The sequence below is a fragment of the Theropithecus gelada genome, chromosome 5 (assembly GCF_003255815.1).
Source record: "Theropithecus gelada isolate Dixy chromosome 5, Tgel_1.0, whole genome shotgun sequence".
Lineage (NCBI taxonomy): Eukaryota > Metazoa > Chordata > Mammalia > Primates > Cercopithecidae > Theropithecus > Theropithecus gelada.
Window position 1 is genome coordinate 150509187 of NC_037672.1, and position 20917 is coordinate 150530103.

Genomic DNA, 20917 nt, shown 5'->3' on the forward strand with positions numbered 1-20917 from the left:
ATTATATTTCATTATTTTAACATATAGTAGAGTGACCCACCCTAGAGTCTAGGAAAGATGTCAAATCTTTAAACCACAGAGGAGAAGCCATGAGTTGGAGTAAGGAGAAAGTTGGAATGGCAGTTGGGGAAATGTCAGCTTAATTGCTGACCTGTTCTTTAATAGGGTTTTGCACAGTCCTTTGACTACTTGTACTTGGCTAAAGTAGATCTTTATAGTATGTGGAATGTGGTAAGAATAAATATGTAAATATAATAATGTATTTTAAAGTTATTGAATTGGAGATAAAATGCCTTTTGGTCCTCATAGAATAGGGGGCGGTGAGGGACAGATTTCTTTGGTTGCACATGGAGTTAAGGAAGACACAGGAGTCAAGGTATCAACAAAGCTTTCAGCTGGGCAGGTAGGCCAAGGCGCTCACCAGCGTGGGAATAGAGTACAGCCAGCTGAGGGGCGTTGCAAGCAAGATGGTGAACTGCATCTTTTATTCCATTGGGAGGTGCCTATGGGCCATCCACGGGATGATGCCTGGTACAGATGGAAACACGAGTCAGGAGCTCAGCGGAGGAGTCTAGGCCACAGATACACAGGCTTGGGAAATGAATCAGTCAAACCACAGAAACCAAACTCTGGCTGATTTGAGCAGAAAAGGAATTTATTGAAAAGATGTTGGGCAGCTGACAGAATCTCTAGGAAGACCAAAGAACCAGGCCCAGAAAACAAGCCGGCAATAAGAGGAATTAGCAGCTAGAGCCACAGCCAAAAATATTCCATGGAAACAGACTGCTGAGAACCCCACTCCATCACTTACCCTGCTGCAGTACTGTGGTCCCCCAGGACAAATTCTTCAACTTCTTTGCTTCCTTGTGGCATCAGCTTACAGAGGCCCTGCCTCAGGCGGGTAAATCTGGAGAAGGCTGGGTCATGGGCTAGCACCCCAGCTGTTAGTGGGGCTAGTAAAACTAGTATCTGGCCCTTTCCGAATCCAGGAGGGTTGACCATGGGAAATGTACCAATGCAGTAAAGGAAGACGCTGAACAGCCGCAGAAATCACAAATGTCAGTGAAGGAAGCATTTATCTGTGGGTGATAGGTGAAGCCAGTGGATGGGTACAATGGGCTAGAGTGAGAAAAGAGTAGAGGAAGAGCTTTGGAAATGGCAGCATGGAAGAGATAGGCAGAGGAAGAGGAGTTTGAGAGGGAGAAGGAGCAGCCACAGAGGTAGGAGGTAGTGGGGGGGTTTCCTGGAAACCGAGGGAGAGGCATTCAAGAGAGGGTAGCCAGTGGAGAGGCCAAGTCAGCTCGGTACTTGATTTTGCAGGCTGTGATCATTTATGACCTCAGCAAGGGCTGCGTTGTTGCAGAGAGGGCTGGGGCCAGAGACCAGTCCGGTGGAGACAGCGTGGTGAAGGGGCTGCGAATGCATGATCACATTCCCATTCAGCCACCCCACGGCTGAATGCGCTTCGGCAAGTCGTTTCAATCCCCAAAGCATCTTTGTGTGTGAAAATAGGATGGATGATAATTGGTATCCACATAGGGTTCTTAGGATTATATATAATAAAGTGCTTGGCACAGCATCTGGTATACTGCAAGTGCTCAATAAATTTACTTGCTGTCATTGTTGCATCTCCTATGGTTTGGCTTCGAAGGGAAGAAGAGGGCTTGAAGCGGCTAGGGAAGGTAGAGAAGGATCTTAAGTGAGCAGGGCATGATTCTTTTCCTGTAAGTTGGGGAGACAGAACTGGGAGGGAGATGAAAATCCTGGAGAGGGCAGGACAGGAGGCTGTGAGCCTGGGATGCATCCAGAAAGAGCAACTATGGGGTTAGTCTGACAGACGCAACGTCTCCTCTTTGGATAGTGTGGATGCATAGGTTGTCAGCAATGTGAGGGACAGATTACTGTTGAAGATTTTTGTTGCTGTCTTAGGAAGGCTGGCCATCAACACGCTGGGCTGCCGTACATCCCCAGGTCCTGTTACTAGCGAGAGCGCCTCCAACAGACCACTCTTGGTACTGCTTCAATGACTTTTTGATTCCTCTCTTTTGGTTTAATTAACGCTTTGACCTTGAAGCCCGAAGCTTTCTACAGTGAAAGAAACTAGGAAAATCATGTCCTACCAAAAGACTTTTTCTCGTTGGTGGGATTTTAATGGAGGAAAATACTGGTTTCTGCCTCCATTGTTAAATGGTTCTTTGCAAGTAGTTAATTGACCGGTAAGAATGGCAGTTCCAACTTAGGTAGCAATGCCTGTGTTTTTTATGTTTCTTCCTATCAGTAAACTTCTGGGGAGAAGTATTTTCTAAATTAAAAATAAAAACAGAAAAAACGACTTGTACTAAGATTATGATGTAGAATTTTATAACGATGTAGTTAGGTAACTCATTTAATAAATTGTGCAGCTTAGGCCATTTGTTTTTCAAGGAAGGCCCTAAAGCTCAGTGCCTTGCCTCAGTTCATAGGCGTTTCCAGGCAGTGAGAGCCCGAGGAAGGCCGTGCCCTGGAGTAACCAATCAGATTGTTGGCATGCATCGGTATAGACACCTCCCAGGCTGGGACTTTTTGTATCTGTGCAGGGATCGATTTGAAGTCCAGCTGCAAAATGGAAAAGAGCTGAATTCCTCTAAGGTCCCAGGAGGTAGCAACTGAGTCTTAGAAATACCTGTCTCCGGCTGGGCGCACTGGCTCACGCCTGTAATCCGAGCACTTTGGGAGGCCCAGGTGGGCGGATCACGAGGTCAGGAGATCGAGACCATCCTGGCTAACACGGTGAAACCCTGTCTCTACTAAAAATACAAAAAACTAGCCGGGTGTGGTAGTGGGCGCCTGTAGTCCCAGCTACTCGGGAGGCTGAGGCAGGAGAATGGCATGAACCCGGGAGGCGGAGCTTGCAGTGAGCTGAGATCGCACCACTGCACTCCAGCCTGAGCGACAGAGCCAGACTCTGTCTCAAGAAAAAAAAAAACCAAAAAACCTGTCTCCTGCTCAGAGGAAGATGGTGGTTGACTAAGTATCCCATCAGACACACTGTTTAGAAGAGTGGGACCAAGGAGATTAATGCAGGGATCTCTGCCATTATGGAGTCTCCAGGTCACTTCCAGCATTTCCAGCTGTGGGATCTCTCATTCCTGTGAATAATGAGTACAGCCCAGTAAGTGTCTCATTAGCATAACATGTAATTCTTTGAGCACTTGAGAGTCTTGACACAGTAACATTATTCTGGTTACTGTGGTCTACTTAGCTACCTTTCTTGAAGCAGAGGGGGTTTGTGAAATGGATGGGAAACCTTTCCTCTTGTCCATGCAACCTTTTGCATCCAGCGGCTAAAGCCATTGTTGCTGTGTCTGTAAGGTTTTTGTTTTTGAAACACCGGCTGTCCCCTTAGGTGTTGGAACAGTTTGCATCTCAAAGACAGCTAGCTAGATGTGGGGGCGCCAAGAGATGGATGAAACCCAGTCCACCGAGGAATATGGGGAGCCAGACAGTTCAGTCCTGGCTGTAGGTGCTCACTGTTATGTCTCAGGTCCCTGTTAGGAGGTGAAGCTATTTTTCACTTGTTCGAAACGACAGGCCCTCTTCTGAAACACTGTGGTGTTCTCCAGGAGTTGAGTCAACCCTTAGGAATAAGGCCAGCACACATCCACAGCACGTCATCTGGAATAGTGTCTGCTGAGTTTCCCTCGCTCCCCTCCTCATGGGCCAGCAGAGCCTTCCCTGGTAGCTGCTATGGGGCCCAGGCCGCCCTCTGCTTTGGGCTGGCCCTCTTCCGTTACCCCTCATACCGACTTCCCTGCCTCACTCTCCTCACTCCACCCCCGGAGCCAGCAGGCCAGCTTGTGAGTGCACTTTCTGTGCTCAGTTCTCCAAGGTGGTCCGCGCTATCTTCACTCCTGCCATTGGCCTTACTGGAAGCAGCCTGTGTTCAGTGTCCCTCCATGGTAGCTGCTCATTGAGGCCCATTCAGATAGCCCCATTCTCCAAAGGCTTTGCTGAGTTTCTCCAGTGGGTTTTTCCTCTTCTGTTTTTGGATTCTCCTGATCTCTAGGTTTTGATCATGGGCATACGAGGCAGTGCAGCCTCCTGGATGGTAAGCCTGAGGGGAGCATCTTCCTGGAGCTGACCACCTGCCTCCGTGCAGCTGAGCCTTATTAAATTGCCAAGAGCTTTGAGGTGGGGTCAGCAGTCCCTGGCCCTGCCTCTCACTCTGGGGAGATGGAGCTTTGCCTTTGAAATGACTTGTTTTGGTTGGATAACATTTGTGAACAGCTGGAACAGTTCGTTACAGCCAACTCATTTCCATGTCTGAGTTACTGGACTCATTTTTTAAAGTGTGTCTGATACCAGCAGACAGATTTAATTTTCCTAGGAATAAGAAATCTGGGCATCTACATGCTTTTGAAGGATCTTGGAGTCATCCAATGCAGCTTGCTCATTTTTCTGAAGAAGAAACTGAAGCCCTGTGTCACACTAGGACCTGACCCAGCGTCCTCATTTCCAGTGAAATTTCTTTTCTCTTGTATCAGCCACTTTTGCAAACTCTTTTCTTTTCTTTTTTCTTTTCTTTTCTGTTCTGTTCTTCTTTCTTTTTTTTCTTTTTCTTTTTTTTTTTTTTTGAGACGGAGTCTCGCTCTGTCGCCCGGGCTGGAGTGCAGTGGTTGGATCTCAGCTCACTGCAAGCTCCGCCTCCCGGGTTCATGCCATTCTCCTGCCTCAGCCTCCCGAGTAGCTGGGACTACAGGCACCCGCCACCACGCCCAGCTAATTTTTTGAATTTTTAGTAGAGATGGGGTTTCACCGTGTTAGCCAGGATGGTCTTGATCTCCTGACCTCGTGATCCACCCACATTAGCCTCCCAAAGTGCTGGGATTGCAGGTGTGAGCCACCGCACCCGGCCCAAACTGTTTTTTTGTTTTATGTCTGTAGAAAAAAATGTGGCCAAAGTTTTTAAAAAGATTTTTTTCTTTTAAAAGATAAAAGAAAAAAAGCCAGGTAAAATCTTAGGCAAAGGTCAATGTTTTTTCAAAATAAGATGTGGAAATCCTTGTCTATATGTCCTACTGCTGAGAAAGCTCAACTCTTTGCGAAAGGTGTTTAAAATAAGGACTAAGAGTGTGTGGAACATGATCTGTATCAACAAGAGCTCAGACACTGCAGATGGCTCTTGCCTTTATTTCTCATCCTTGTGCCTTTCTCCTGTTATAGAAGCAAAATGGCCCCTTTTACGTGTTGCCCAGGCTGGAGTACAGTGGTGCAGTCATTGCTCCCTGCAGCTTTGAACTCCTGGGCTTAAGGGATCTTCTACCTCAGCCTCCCTAGTACTTGGGACTACCAGCGTGTGCCACTGAGCCCAACTAATATATCTATATATAAATATATAGATAAATAAATACAAATATTTATTTATTTATTTATTTATTTATTTATTTATTTATTTATTTATTTTAATAGAGATGAGGTCTCACCATATTGCCCAGACTGGTCTCAAACTCCTAGGCTGGAGCAATCCTCCCACCCTGTCCTCCCAAAGTGCTGGGATTGCAGGTGTGAGCCACTGCACCTGATCCATTTTTCTCTTTTAACTAGGAGCTTTTTTTTTTTTTTTTTTTTTAACAATTATCTTACAGATGGAGAAGGGGTGAAAATTAGAAATATGTGGCATAAATTTGTAATTGATTGCTACAAGATGCATGTGATTATTTGATGCCAGTTGTGGGGACTCCTAAGAGTAAAAGAGGCCGGGTGGTCTTTGACATAAATGAATCATTATTATTAAGGGTGAAACGTGAGAAGGGTGAAATACTGACTTTTGCAAGAAAGGGGAAAAAGGAGAAAGTTTTATCTTTTATTGCTGTAGTTCTTGAGATTTAAGTTATTTATTTGAAGCTAACTGTGGCATTTCAAACAGGATATAATTTCTTGGGACTGATATTTGAGGATAATTGTTCATGTCCATAGCTGACTAAATTTTGGCAATTTGTTCTTTCCCACCGCCCCTGCCCCGGCCCCGCTCCAGTTTTTTAACAAGTATTTGAGCCAGGCACAGTGGCTCATGCCTGTAATCCCAACACAGGGAGGCCGAGGCGGGCGGATCACCTGAGGTCGGGAGTTTGAGACCAGCCTGACCTACATGGAGGAACCCCATCTCTACTAAAAATACAAAATTAGCCAGACGTAATGGCACATGCCTGTAAACCCAGCTACTCCGGGGACTGAGGCAGGGGAATCGCTTGAACCCGGGAGGTGGAGGTTGCAGTGAGCTGAGATCGTACCACTGCCTGGGCAACAAGAGCAAAACTCTTGTCTCAAAAAACAAACAAACAAATATTTGAAACATATGCATGTGTAAGTACTCTCCAGATCAATACCTATGTCTGAAATAATTTTATCTGCAAGCGCTAATTTTTAAATTAATATACTGGCCGGGCGCGGTGGCTCAAGCCTGTAATCCCAGCACTTTGGGAGGCCGGGATGGGTGGATCACGAGGTCAGGAGATCGAGACCATCCTGGCTAACACGGTGAAACCCCGTCTCTACTAAGAAATACAAAGAACTAGCCGGGCGAGGTGGCGGGCGCCTGTAGTCCCAGCTACTCGGGAGGCTGAGGCCGGAGAATGGCGTGAACCCGGGAGGCGGAGCTTGCAGTGAGCTGAGATCCGGCCACTGCACTCCAGCCTGGGCTACAGAGCGAGACTCCGTCTCAAAAAAAAAAAAAAAAAAAAAAAAAAAAAAATATATATATATATATATATATATATACTGATGTTAAAACTCCTTATAGCTTAATATAGTATTTTTCAAGCTGTAAAGTCAGTTAAGCTGAAATCAGCCAATGAGAAAAGTAATTTATGACTTTTAGAGGAAAAAAACTGACATGGTTTTATTTCTGTATTTGGGATCAAAATAGAGTTTTCTTTGAAGTTAGAGACACTCTGGCTATTTGTACCATATTACTTTAGGTTTGGCCCTAAATGTCTGATTTTTATTGGGTATGTAAAACTTTCTAATTGTGGAATTTAGAAACCTCTATCAGAATATGAGACAGCTCAAGTTTATATTTCATTTATTCTATAATATTTAGAGCTAATTATTACTGTCTTGTTTGGGACTTTTAATTCCAGAGGTCGATGTTGACTTTAAGCTCAATCAGCTTCTCCATCTATTCTCTTTGCTTTTCTTACTAGATGAGGGTCATCCTTTTAGTAATATGAGCTAATATTTATTGACCTTAATGAAGCCTTTGCTTCATATTTGGCACATCATTTTATCTCATCCTATTTCATTTTAGTCTCGTAACTACGGTGTAGATCATTTCCATTTTGCAGATAGTAAGGTTAGGACTTGAGAGAGGTTTAGTGACTGATACTCTCAAGGCTGGAAGGTGATGGCCATGACCTGGAGTGCTCTGCTTCTTAAGTCCTCACCAGCAGGCCAGACTGCACCGGTTCCTTGGATAGGTCATACAATGCCTGAACTTGGCAGGGCTCATGTCTTCCGCTTCCACAGATCTAGATTGGAATTTGGGCTCTGCCTTTTAGTAGCTATGTGACCTTGGGTGAATTACTTAAATCCTCCAGACCTCATCTGTTCATGTGGAAGTTGTATAAAATCTGATGGCAAATTCACTTTTCAGCACACAAGACAGAAAGAAGACTGTCATTGTCATTAATTACTTTGTCGTATGCAGTAGCCTGACTTTTCTCAAGATTATTTTTGGTCCATAAAGTTGCCTGGCTTTTTTTGTTTTTCTTCTGAAATACTGAGCCTGGCCGGCTCCGTCTGGAGTGGGGTCCCTGTGGTACATCTGCTGTGGGTACCTCTTCACCTTCGTTACCACCTGTGGTTCTTCACATCATTTCCGGAGGCAACTTCTCTGCAAGCCAGTTGTAGAATTAGTGCTGGCCTTTTAGGGTTTGAGTAAATAGCATACCTCTTCTCTGACCAGTTCAAAACAAGTGAAGAGATTGACAAGAGTTAGGCAGATGGAGCCCAAGGCATCACTTTATTGTTAATACAGCTGGGGCTGGAGATAGAATAAAGGAGGTACAAACAGACTATAATGGAGAGAGGATAGAGAAAGAGAAACTTAGATAAAGGCAGAAAGTGCAGGGAGGAAGAAAAGATGCAACTAGATTCTTCCTATGAGACAAGGACTTTGGAAGGGTTCTCGGGTCTCTGCATTGTTTGTACCTTCAAGAAAAGTGGGGCCTTGGAGAGGGAGTTGCTGAAAGGTCACAAAGCGTATTGGCCAGCAGGTTTGAAAGTCAAATTTCCACTCCTGGACCAGCCTTTGAACCAGCTTGGTCGGTGGGCGGGAGGAGAAAATGGAAAGCTTCTATTTACTTACTTATTTTTGAGACAGGTCTCAAAAATGGTCTTGCTCGGTCACCCAGTCTGGAGTGCAGTGGTGCTATCGTAGCTTACTGCAAGCTCGAACTCCTGGGCTCAAGCAATCCTCCTGCCTCAGCCTCCAGAGTAGTTGGGACTACAGGCATATGCCACCATGCCTGGCTCATTTTTAAAATTTTTTAGTAGAGATAGGATCTCACTGTGTTGCCCAGACTGCTCTCAGACTCCTGGGCTCAAGTGATCTGCCTGCCTTGGCCTCTCAAAGTGCTGGAATTACAGGCATGAGCCACCACCTCCGGCCAAAAAGATTCTATTTTGGAAAGCTTGTTCCAGTCTTTGAAAACAGTTGTTCATGTTGCCTTTAGGAGCTTCTTCAGTTAAACATCTTTAGATTATTACAGCTTTTAAAATGTCATTATGGAGGTTGATAGTTTTTTGATACTCATATGTATATTTTGTATTTTATGTTTTTAAGTATGTTTATATGTCATGTATCTTTATTATGGTTTTCTTTTACATGTTTTAAAAATGTTTTGATATTCTTTCTGCTATATTGATTTGTGCCTTTTGACCATGAAGGAAAATGAAATCATAGTGATGATTAACAACCTGCCATGTGAGATTCTGTACGATTGTTATTCTTATGCAGGCTTGTGATGGTTGCAGCCTCACCAGCTATGCGACACAGTCCTTGCCTGTTACAAGAAGTCTTAACAAAGTCAGAGGCCACAGTCCCCTCCCCCAGGCCAACTTTACTTGTATGTGATTTCCTGATTTAGGGTTTATGAAAATAGCCATGTCATCCAAATTCACCCAGAAATGAAGGCTGTTACAAATGAAATCCATCTCTATTTCTGTCTGAATGCTTGTAAAATCTGCACATTGGATAGGAAGTTCTAGCCATAATCTTAGATTATCTTAAGTTTTACAACTTTAGAACTATACTAGACTTCTAATAATTCAATTTTATCATTTAAAATCTATAAGGGAGTAAAATTATATCTCAGGCACTGGGAGTCATTGGTCTAAGTACATTATATCTCAGCATTTAAATGTTAAAACTACAACAAAGTCAATCTCTCTTTTCTTTTTTTAGCTTCTCGGACAAACTATTTAGTGGAAAAGGCTTACATTTTCAGCCATCAGTTTTAGATTTTGGAATACAGTAAGTATCTTTTCTTTATAATTAAAACTCATTTTATATATACTATTTATTTTCAGGATTTTTTTTTACATATATGTATAATGTTACATTTTAGGTATATTGATAATGTGAAGGGATATTGATCCTGAGACTTGTTAAGAGAAATATTTTTGTGAAAAGGAGAGTGCAAGAATTGTTTTAGCCCTTTCTTTAATTTTTTTTTTTTTTTTTTTTTGAGATGGAGTCTTGCTCTGTCACCCAGGCTGGAGTGCAGTGGCCTGATCTCGGCTCACTGCAAGCTCCGCCTCCCAGGTTCACGCCATTCTCCTGCCTCAGCCTCCCGAGTTGCTGGGATCACAGGCGTCCGCCACCACGCCTGGCTAATTTTTTGTGTTTTTAGTAGAGATGGGGTTCCACTGTGTTAGCCAGGATGGTCTCGATCTCCTGACCTCGTGATTCGCCCACCTTGGCCTCCCAAAGTGCTGGGATTACAGACGTGAGTCGCCACACCCGGCCTTCTTTAATTTTTAATAAGTATACCTTTTAATATTTTATAGTGATTGGAATTTAATAAGATGTCAATGTTGTTTTTCCAAAACAGATCCGGTTATTTTATAATGAAAAACTCTAAATATTGATGGTCTCTGAATTTTTGTACACTAGATTGATTCACTCACTTGATTTTACTTCTTGCTGTGCCTTCTGGATTCAAAATTGCACCATGCTTACAGTTGTTAGGATTAAGACTTCGGAGACTCAAGTTGGGGAAGGCAGTGCATAAGCTGTAATGACTTTACAGTATCACGTAAAGAACCACAAGATGAAGACAGTGTAATCTGAGTGTCAGTTGAAGGCCTAACTTGGGAACCTGGAAAAATTAAGGAAGGGTGACGCTGTGGAAATCAGGCAACATAAGGACTCTTGCTGTCTGTGATAAAGTTTGAATCTTCAAGTGTTAAGCTTCCTGGATGCAGAATATAGCTGCATTGAAAAGATAGAACTTCTAATTAGTAGTTTCAAGAGTGAGGGGTAAAAGCGCTGCTTGTTTCCGGGGCTGGCAAACAACACTTCAATTTTATGAAGAGCCTTTTGAGTGACAAGCAAAGTTTTGTGAATGAAATAACCATGGCCATAGGAGAGCATCTGGGCTGGGTTAGGGTGGGCTCCTGGTGTGCCCTCCTTTATGCATCTGGATTACTTGCTTTACATTCCTTTCTAATCATCAAAATGTTAGAGCTGCAGTGAAGGAGAATGCACTTGGAATTTTTTTTTTTTTTTTTTTTGAGATGGAGTCTTGCATTGTCACCCAGACTGGAGTGCAAGTGGCGCAGTCTCGGCTCACTGCAGCCTCCGCCTCTTGGGTTCAAACGATTCTCCTGCCTCAGCCTCCTGAATAGCTGGAATAGCTGCCCATCACCATGCCTGTAATTTTTGTGTTTTTAGTAGAGACAGTGTTTTGCCATGTTGGCCAGGCTAGTCTCAAACTCCTGACCTCAAGTGATATGCCCTCCTTGGCCTCCCAGAGTGCTGGGATTACAGGCATGAACCACTGCGCCCATGCTGAACTTGAAATTTAAAAGGACCATGTTGAGCTTTTTAGAAAAAGATTCTATAAAGAGAAGAGAAAACTGGGAGTTTGCCAATTTTATAAAATTCTAGGTTTCTGCTTTTTTGATTTGTTATATTTTTACTCTTATGTAAAGAAAGTTTAATAGAAGCTGAATGTTTAGTAGTTTAGTTGACAATATAAATAAGCTGAATTTATCATAACCTCATTGATTTTAAATTCTGAGAGGGTGCTGTACTTTTGTGAAAAAGCTTTATTGTGAGGCTGAGTGCGGTAGCTCACTCCTGTAATCCCAGCACTCTGGGAGTCCGGGGTGGGCGGATCACTTGAGCTCAGGAGTTCGAGACCAGCCTGGCCAACATAGCAAAACCCCTGACTCTACTAAAAATACAAAAATTAGCTGGACATAGTGGTGAGCGCCTGTAATCCCAGCTACTTGGCAGGTTAAGGCACAAGAGTTTCTTGAGCCTGAGAGGCAGAGGTTGCAGTGAGCCAAGATCATCATGCCACCAAGTTCCAGCCTGGGTGACAGAGGGAGACTGTCTCAAAAAAAAAAAAAAAGAAAAAGGCTTTATTGTGAAAAGAAATTTTGATTCAGGACCTACTTTAAAGAATATATGTTATAGATTGGTAGATAGAATAATAGTAGTAGTAAGTATAGCTATTAGGATGGTAATTCCAGTTCATAGGATCCTGGCTGTCTGAAATATTTGCTCTTCAGTAACATAACAAAATCCTATAGTCGATGCCCATGGGGGTATGTTTGCACTTGTCCCTTGTTATCCATATGGGATCGGATCCAGGATGCTCATGGAAACCAAAAGCTAAGGATGCTCAAGTCCTTGGCATATTATTTACATACAACCTCCCATATACTTTAGATTATCTCTAGAGGCCGGGCACGGTGGTTTATGCCTGTAATCCCAGCACCTTGGGAGACTGAGGCAGAAGGATCACTTGAGGCCAAGAGTTTGAGACCAGCCTGGGCAACACTGTGAGACCCTGTCTCTATAAAAAATTTTTAAAAAATTAAGCATGGTGGTGCACACCTGTACTTCCAGCTACTCACGAGGCTGAAGCAGGAGGATCACTTGAGTCCAGGAGTTCAAGGTTAATCTGAGCTATGATCATGCCACTGTATTCCAGCCTGGATGACAGAGTGTACTCCAGCCTGGATGACAGAGTTTTTTTGTTTGACAAAAACAAACAAAAAAACTCTAGTTTACTTATAATGACTAATATAGTGTAAATACTGTGTAAATCGTTGTTACACTGTATCTCTTTTTTTTGTATTGTTATTTTTTTTTTTTTTTTTGAGGCGGAGTCTGGCTCTGTCGCCCAGGCTGGAGTGCAGTGGCCGGATGTCAGCTCACTGCAAGCTCCGCCTCCCGGGTTCACGCCATTCTCCTGCCTCAGCCTCCCTAGTAGCTGGGACCACAGGCGCCCGCCACTTTGCCTGGCTAGTTTTTTGTATTTTTTAGTAGAGACGGGGTTTCACCGTGTTAGCCAAGATGATCTCGATCTCCTGACCTCGTGATCCGCCCGTTTCGGCCTCCCAAAGTGCTGGGATTACAGGCTTGAGCCACCGCGCCCGGCCTGTATTGTTATTTTTGTTTTTTTCCCCCCCTCAAATACTTTCAATCAAGGTTGGTTGAATCTGCAGTTATGGAGAGCTGATTGTATATGATACACATTTGTTAATTAGCAATATACTTTAATCTCTGGTTCTAATAGCTAGACACATGCTGAGAGAATGCTGAAAGTCTTTGATTTGAAAGGATGTCTGATTTTTAGATGGAATCACCTTTGGAGGACTTAGTTACCTTTATATAATACTTTATGGCTCCCAAAGTGTAATCATGTCTCTTGTCATTTGGGTTTTATATCAGTCCAGTGAAGACGGGCATTATCTGAGTCTGTGTGTATTGTTGTGTTTGAGCGTGTACTACAAATGTGTTCATAGATTTGTTGCTGAGAAGGAATGCAGTTTGCTCAAGGTCATTTCACTAGAAGTGGTAGAATAAATCTTCTGATTTCTAAGAGCACTCATGATGTTATTTTTCTTATTAGTGAGATCTGGAATATGATTATGAGAATTAGTTATTTTGCTGAAGTTAAACTCAGAACAAACTTTAGTCTAAATTAGAACACATTTAAGATTAGTTGAGTTTTACCTTATGGCTGACAAATGGTTTAATTTATAGGCATTAGAGTAAAACTTTGGCCTGAGGGTTCTGCTCCTGATTTCTTCACTGTCCCAGTTCAGCTTTTGCTGTGGTTTATTTTGATGTTGGCCTTGAGCAAATCCCAGCCCTCTTCATAGCTTTGATTTTCCTGGGGGTGTAAAATCGGGATCTTGTTACTTGGTTGCCATCTGCCTGCTTCTTAGGGCTTATGTGAAGGGTTAATATTCTGCTGGTCCTAAGATAAAAAGTGCTAATCATTCATAGAGATTTTAATCATTCTTTTGTAGTGTTAAATTAACAGAGTATCTTCCAGTTGTCACTAGTGAAGGAAATTTATATCCTCATAACACTTTTAAAAATAGAATCTAAAAAATAGAATAAAAATAGCACAGTGGTGACTAGGCTTCAGCTAGCATTCTCTGTTAGGTCTGGAGAGACTTCTGGTAGTGCAGTCACTGGCTCTGTAGCATTGCCATTTTGCATTCTTATTTTTTCATGTATTTCTCTGGTAGACATTTGTATTCTTAGAAACCTTGTATTTAAATTATGTAAATGGGATATAAAGCTTTGAGGATAAGTATTAATAACTTTGATGATTGATATTATTTACTTAAAACCCCAAACCACAGAAGTCCTTATTTATTTAATTTTAATTGGGGGAAGAAAGGCAGATATGAGCCCAGTGCTCTGAGGTAAGGCTTTTCTGAAGTGACCCTTTATGTGTATGGTAGTGTTGAAGATTTTTTTTAAAAATGGTGTTACTTAAGAACACTTTGAAAAATCAGGATTTTAATCACATTGATGTGGTATTTTATTTGTAATGGGATGTGAAGAACTGTGTTTTGAAATACACATTGGATATATTAAACCTTTCGTTAAGACTAGTGATTAAAAGTAAGGGTGAAAGCCAAAAGAAAAATTCCAAGGATTTGATGGTAGTAACATAGTATTTTGGAGATCTCATTGTATATAAGAGAAGCAACATCCATTTCATTTTTCCTAAAGGATACATTTTTAATATCATAGAAATTGGAATAAAATCAGAAAAATATCAGCATAATGAATGAATTTTACCTAATTCTTTCATTATGCTGATATTTTTCTGATTTTATTCCAATTATAGATATAATTCATTCAGCTTAAATTAGAATATAATTTTATTTCTAGGCCATCCTAATGAGAGCTGTATATTTGGCTCTCTCTGCCACTGAAGATATTAAAACTGAAGAAATGACTTTAGTGAAATTTTTGCTGGCTCTCTGTTCGTTGCAACATAATTGAACAAGACTGAATTTGGTCTTGAGCAGTAGGAATCAGAGTTAAGTGATTAGAGGGAGCATTGTAGGTGGCTCCAGGCAGGAGGGCCAGAGCCCAGCTCCTTTCCTCTTGGCAATTCCTTTATCAGAGCTGAGACATCGTAGGTGGAGAGTTACTGCCGAAAAGAATTGGCATCAAGGCCTTCATGAATTAATGTATTTGCCACGGAGCAGGGATTTTACTCTGAGGTTTGTGGAAGGTTTTGAAGCTGTATATGAAACTTTTTGTAAGTGTATGTTTGTGGAGGGAGGAGCCAGAGCTTTCATCAGAGTTTTTTGGAAAGGCTTCTAATTTAAATGGACAAGAACCTCTGCTGCAAAGTGCTGTAGGATTTTCAGTTTTCTCAAAATAATGGCCTTTAGCCATAATTAAGTTTTCCTTTTATAAGACCTAATAAAATAACATCTCTTTGTGAGTTGAAAATACATACCTCCCCAAAAAGTCTCTCTTACTCAGCAAACATAACCCTAAGAAAAATTGGGTTTTTCTGTGAGTACAGTTTCTTACCTAAGCATATTTTCATTTGAATTAGAGACCCAAGTCCGAGAAGTGCCAGTGAGTTGCCTATTTTTTTTTTTTTTGCAAGCATTTTAATGGCCTAAATGGGTTAAATTTTTCTAACACAGAAACCAATGGAGTGCTACTGTGGATTGGCCTAAGCCTTATAAAATGAAGTTGTTTTTTGTTTTATGACTTTTGGCTGTTGGGAATTGAATCCAGCGTGATTGGATAATTTAACTTTGTGATGAACAGCAACAGCTTTCTGGGTTTAAAAATATGTGTATGTATATATATAATAATACATACATATGTATAGTAATATTTATAACCACACAGTACATTGATTTTTCTCTTTGTTTCTCCTCCCAGGTTCCTGGGACATCCTGCAGCAAAGATTCTCCATGCTTACAACCCTAGTAGGGACAGAGAGGTTGTGGTGAATTCGGTGTTTGCAGCTGCTGGACATTTCCATGTGCCGCCTGTTCCCTGCAGGGTGGGTGTTGATGGACTCCTGGAAACTATGCCGTGGCAGGCTGCCAGATTTTCTTGCTTTCTTTGGCCTGAAGTTTTTACTTTCTGCTCCCCGTCTCCCCCTTTTTCTGCCACCCAAACCTTTTCCTCCTGTGTGTTTACCTTAGCATTTACTTTTCCAGTTGCTCATTTTTATAATTTTAGTGGCTCTTGATATCTACTGGGGCCGGGGGAGGTGGGGGGGGGGAGATTGGGGAGGAGTTTGAAGACTCTCAGCTGTGTGGTAATGTATGTATATTTAACGTGGCTTTATTGTGACTAGGGAAAGTTTATATTACTTGTCTTGAAATAACTACAAACTCCGAGGCATTTAGTAACTAATATAAGTTTATAGTTGAGACCTCTTCCATCTCTCCAACCTGCTAGGAAAGTTAGGTCTCCTTTCTAAATGCAGGACTGCAAGGTATAGTGAATGGCTCCTTGTAAAGCTGATTGGCACCATAACACAGAGCTCCAACTTAGTCTTCTAATAGTTTTAATTTCAGTGGTCTTTAATGTTTAAGGAAGATCCTGATTGCTAGTAGGCTTTTATTTGTTTTGCTTACTATGTCTGCCTGATATTATGTACTTAAAAGAATACTGGGACTAAGGACGTGTTGTAAGGGGAAGCCCAATATTTGGTTTGTGACAGTCTGTCTGGATAAACCTTGTTCCTGATTTTTATTACATACCAACATGTTTGCACATTGGTTATTGTCTGTATTTAAGTAGAGATAGAACTGTGTTAGCTAAAGACAGTTGGACCTGTGGGGGTGGAAAAGGAGGGGAAGGAAAGATGTGAGACTCACAGCTCCAGTCTGAAGCGAAAGGACTCGTCCTGAGTCAGTGGTAATATTCTTTGCTGTATCCTCTTAGATATAGCAGACATGTAAGAGCGGATAGTTGGATGCTGATCAGTTTGGGGATTCTTATGGATTCATGATACTGATAAATCAAGGGTACACAATATGCAAATGTCTGTTAACAGAAATTGTCAAAAAAAGAAAGTCTGTGAAAGACAGTTTATCAAAGGGGGCCATTCCAAATGGCTGACTGGGGACCTTTCTTTCAGGTAATTCCAGCAATGGGGAAAACTTCCTTCAGAATTATTTTCTTACCTACTGAAGAAGGAAGCATTGAAAGTTCCTTATTTATTAATACCTCTTCGTATGGAGTCCTTTCCTATCATGTGAGTAACTTTTTCCTTTTATCATATAATTTGGTGACTTAACTGTAGGGGTGGGGATATTTTTAAAAAGACTTGGAAATGTTGTCACCTGGTTTATGTCGTTAAAATATAAGACCGTTAGTGATGTTAAAATCATCAGCGTGCACCCTTTTCTGCCTGACGTGCCACAGTTGGCTGTCTTTCCTACTGACAACACAGCTGTAGCCCTACTGTGGATCTTTGGAGCATACTAAAACAAAGCAAAGAAATCTGTCACACAGTTTCCCAATATAAAATAGAGAAGGCTTTCAAAACTCACGACTCTCACCTCACGGGCGTTCAGAAGGAGGCACTCTAAGGACAGTCTCTAGTGATTTTGCCTACCTTCCCTCCTTGGCTCAGGAATATTTCTGATTAGGAGACATTGAGTGTGTGCTTGGAGGCTGATTCCAAGGGAGCTCACTATTCATATCAAAGTACCAGGAAGGGAGCTTGAAGAATCTTGTTGCTATTCTCAGAAATAGGAATCTTTACCTTAAATGGTACCTGATGTGGCATTTAACAAGATGTGGCATCAAGTAATTTAAGTTCAGATCAGTAATTTTTGTGGTTATTTCTTACTGCATTCCATTAAAAGGTCCCATATCAGAGGAGTTGCCTACTTGTGAACAGATTTGCTACAGTAAGGAACATTCAGCTTAAATACAGCATTCTGTATCTGTTTGTTTGTTTGTTTATTTTTTGAGACAGGGTCTCACTTTGTTGCCCAGGCTGGAGTGCAGTGGTGTGATCTCGGCTCACTGCAACCACCTCCCAGGCACAAGCTATTCTCCTGCCTCAGCCTCCCACCACTGCCTGGCTAATTTTTGTATTTTTAGCAGAGACGGGCTTTCACCATGTTGGCCAGGCTGGTCTCAAACTCCTGTCCTCAAATGATCCACCTGCCCGGACCTCCCAAAGTGTTGGGATTACAGGCGTGAGCCACTGTGCCCAGCCAGCATTCAGCTGTGTTTTTTGTAGACAAAGATAAATATAGTAATTGGATTAGTAGAGTCTTGTAGGCCATGGTGATGAATACAGATTTCCTTTGGAGATGTGCTTTAGCATTATGGCAAATATGTTTTAAAACTCTAACAAAGGAGCAATTCTCTCTCTCTTTTTCTGCAGGTATCTGGAATTGGCACTCGTAGAATCTCTACAGAAGGGTCTGCAAAGCAGCTACCAAATGCTTATTTTCTGCTTCCGAAGGTCCAGAGCATTCAGCTGTCACAAATGCAGGTCATTTTAATAGATTTACTTTGAATGCTGGTGGCCGCCAAGCTTTGTAACCCTCTCAGAATTGTGTGTGTTTTTTTTTTTTTTTTTACTATTTTCTGCTTTTTGAAAAAATTATATAGAAATACATATGTAAAATATCACTGGATTCCATGTAACTCCTTTTGAACAACTGTGGAGTCCACAGTGTTGATATTCCATAGTTTGCTTAATCTTACTGTTGGTCTTTTAAAATGTTTCCTGTTTTTCACTGTTATTACCATTAGGCCATATACCTGTTTTATAAGTTTCTTTAAATTTCCTTCTGAATCCTCTGTTTCCTTGGGGCATGTTTCATAAAGAGGAGAGATACTTTAGTAAAAGACTGTGAACCATTTTGTAGAGCTTGTTAAATCTTACCAGGTTGCTTTTCAGGGAGACAGCGCCCACGGTCACGAGTAATGACAGGCCCCTAAGGATGTCCTGTAATGGGAAAAACTATTTCTGATGTTGTGGTAGATGTATAATGATAAGTTAAAATTCTTTTAATATACATTTCATGAATCATTTTATAGGGTTGGCTACTTTTTCCTTTTGATTATCTGTATTTCCTTGTAACTGAATAATTTTATAATTGAGAAAAACTCTTGAACCCACATATTATGAAACTTACCTCTTCTTTCTGATTGGTAAATAAAGAACATTGCTTAGAGTTTGTAATCAGTACCTTTAGTACCTGGGGCTTTCATTCATTCAGCGGTTCTCTTGAGCCTCTACTTTGTGCCAGGCCTTGGTATACAGTTTGTATCTGCATAGAGCTTACATTCCAGTTGGGGAGAAAAACCAAATTAATTTACCTCTAGGATTATATCTGGGATCTTTATCACCAAATACATAATTCTTAGGGATTTTAAATAATAATTTTATTTTTATAAAACTGAAAAACCCCTCCTTGAAAAATTTTAAGGAAGACTTCTTTTAATTTGCAAATGTGTATTTGGTTTAAATCCTAAAACCAGGGGGGATGTGTTGAAAGGTTTTAAGCAGGAGACTGATACTGATGTGCTATGGCTTGCATTTTTGGAGGGCCAGATGCCTCATCAGTGGAGATCTAAGTATTGGAAGAGAGACAAGTATTCAGAGTACCTTAGTTATTGGGGGTTAATGTAAGGGTAAGTGGAATGAAGGGAGAGAGGAAACTGATTCTGCAGGCCTCCTAGAGAGCTAGAACAGCTTACCCATTATCTCATCCCCCTGGCCTGGCAGATACTGCGTACTTCTCATGACGCCCACTGCCCTTTACCACACTGAGGCCATCCTCATCTCTCAGTTGGCCAACTGATAGTATCTCATTAACTGCCAGGATCTACTCTGGTCCCTTCCTACCTCTTTCCCAAAAATTCAAGTTGGACCACATTAGTCCCCTGCTTGAAACCCTTCAGTGCATTCCCATAGGTCTTAGAATTTAAACCAAATCCTGCTTATGGCTGTAAGGCCTGTGTGGTCTGGCTGCTGTCTGTCTTCAGCCATGTTGCTCACCACCCGTTCTTGGTCTCTACCTCATGGCCACAAGAGCCTTCCCCTGCTCACTTGTGCAATGCCATTTTCCCTCCTGCCACAGGTCCCTTGTGTCTGCAGTGTTCTCAACCTCCACCTCCAACTTTTCTCCAAATTAACCCTTATTTCATCCTTCCTTTTTCAACTTACGCTTGAGCTCTTCAGAGACTTTTGCCTCTCTCTCCATCCTAATTTCCGCTCCCATACTTATCTAGACTACCACTCCCATACTTATCTCCATTAAATAATCACATACCCACATGATGTAATTGCTTCACCATTCTTTCCATCACCCATGGAATGGAGTCTGATTGGGCTTCCTGTTGTACTCCCTGCACCTCACCTGGGAAGCAGTGGTTGAGTGGAGTTTTGGCCTGAGGTAGCTCTGGGGCTGTCCTCACAGGCCAAGTTTCTGTTGCTCCCTGTGCTGTAGCCTACCTTGGCAGTGCCTCGGCTTTTCTTGGTCTTTGTTTCTGCTTCAGAAGATACCAAACTCTGTTTCTTTTCTTTTTTTATTTTTAAAATTTATTTTGTAAACAATGTTATGAAATACAATTCACGTACCACAAAGTCCGCCCACTTAAAGTGTACCATTCAGTGAGTTTTAGTATATCCAAAGTTGTGCAGCCATCACGATCACTGTCTAATTTTAGAACATTTTCATTGCCTCAGTCTCTTATTTTCTGACTTTAAAGATTTGTCTATTTTGAACATCTTATATAAATGAAATGTATGGTCTTTTGTGATTGGTATCTTGCCCTTAGCATGTTTTCAGTTTCATCCATGTCTTTCATTCCCTTTTTTTTTTTTTTTTGGTTAAAAATATTTTAATTGATAAATGATTGCAGAGGATGTTTTACCCATGTGAAAACAATACGGTGGTAACCATGGAATGATATTTTTCTTTTTTTTTTTTTAATTTTTTTTTGTTATACTTTAAGTTCTAGGGTACATGTGTACAACATGCAGGTTTGTTACATATGTATACACATGCCATGTTGGTGTGCTGCACCCATTAACTCGTCATTTGCATTAGGTATATCTCCTAATGCTATCCCTCCCCCGTCCCCTTCTTTCATTCCTTTTTATTGCAAATAATATACATTGTAGGACATGCCACATTTTGCATAAGCATTCATCAATTGGTGTACATTTGTGTTGTTTCTACTCTGGCTATTATGAATAATGTTGCTATGAACATTCTTGTGTAAGTTTGTGTGGATATATCTTTCATATCTTTTCTCTTGGGTGTATACTTAGGAGTGGAACCTTGCTGCATCATATGGTAATTCCATGTTTAATATTTTGAGGAGCTGTAAAACTGTTTTCTAAAATGGTTGCATCATTTTGCAATCCCATTAACTATC

The 20917-nt window shown here is 41.5% G+C and overlaps 1 protein-coding gene across 2 annotated transcripts in view; it reads left to right on the forward strand.

Moving 5' to 3' along the window:
* Positions 1 to 20917, forward strand: part of TMEM131L (transmembrane 131 like) — a 171508-nt gene that overhangs the window by 74140 nt on the left and 76451 nt on the right. For both annotated transcript variants that reach the window (XM_025386288.1, XM_025386289.1), the window contains exons 4-7: positions 9443 to 9511; positions 15431 to 15554; positions 16644 to 16760; positions 17907 to 18017. In XM_025386288.1, the coding sequence (XP_025242073.1) occupies positions 9443 to 9511; positions 15431 to 15554; positions 16644 to 16760; positions 17907 to 18017 (421 nt within the window). The remainder of the gene's footprint in view (positions 1 to 9442; positions 9512 to 15430; positions 15555 to 16643; positions 16761 to 17906; positions 18018 to 20917) is intronic.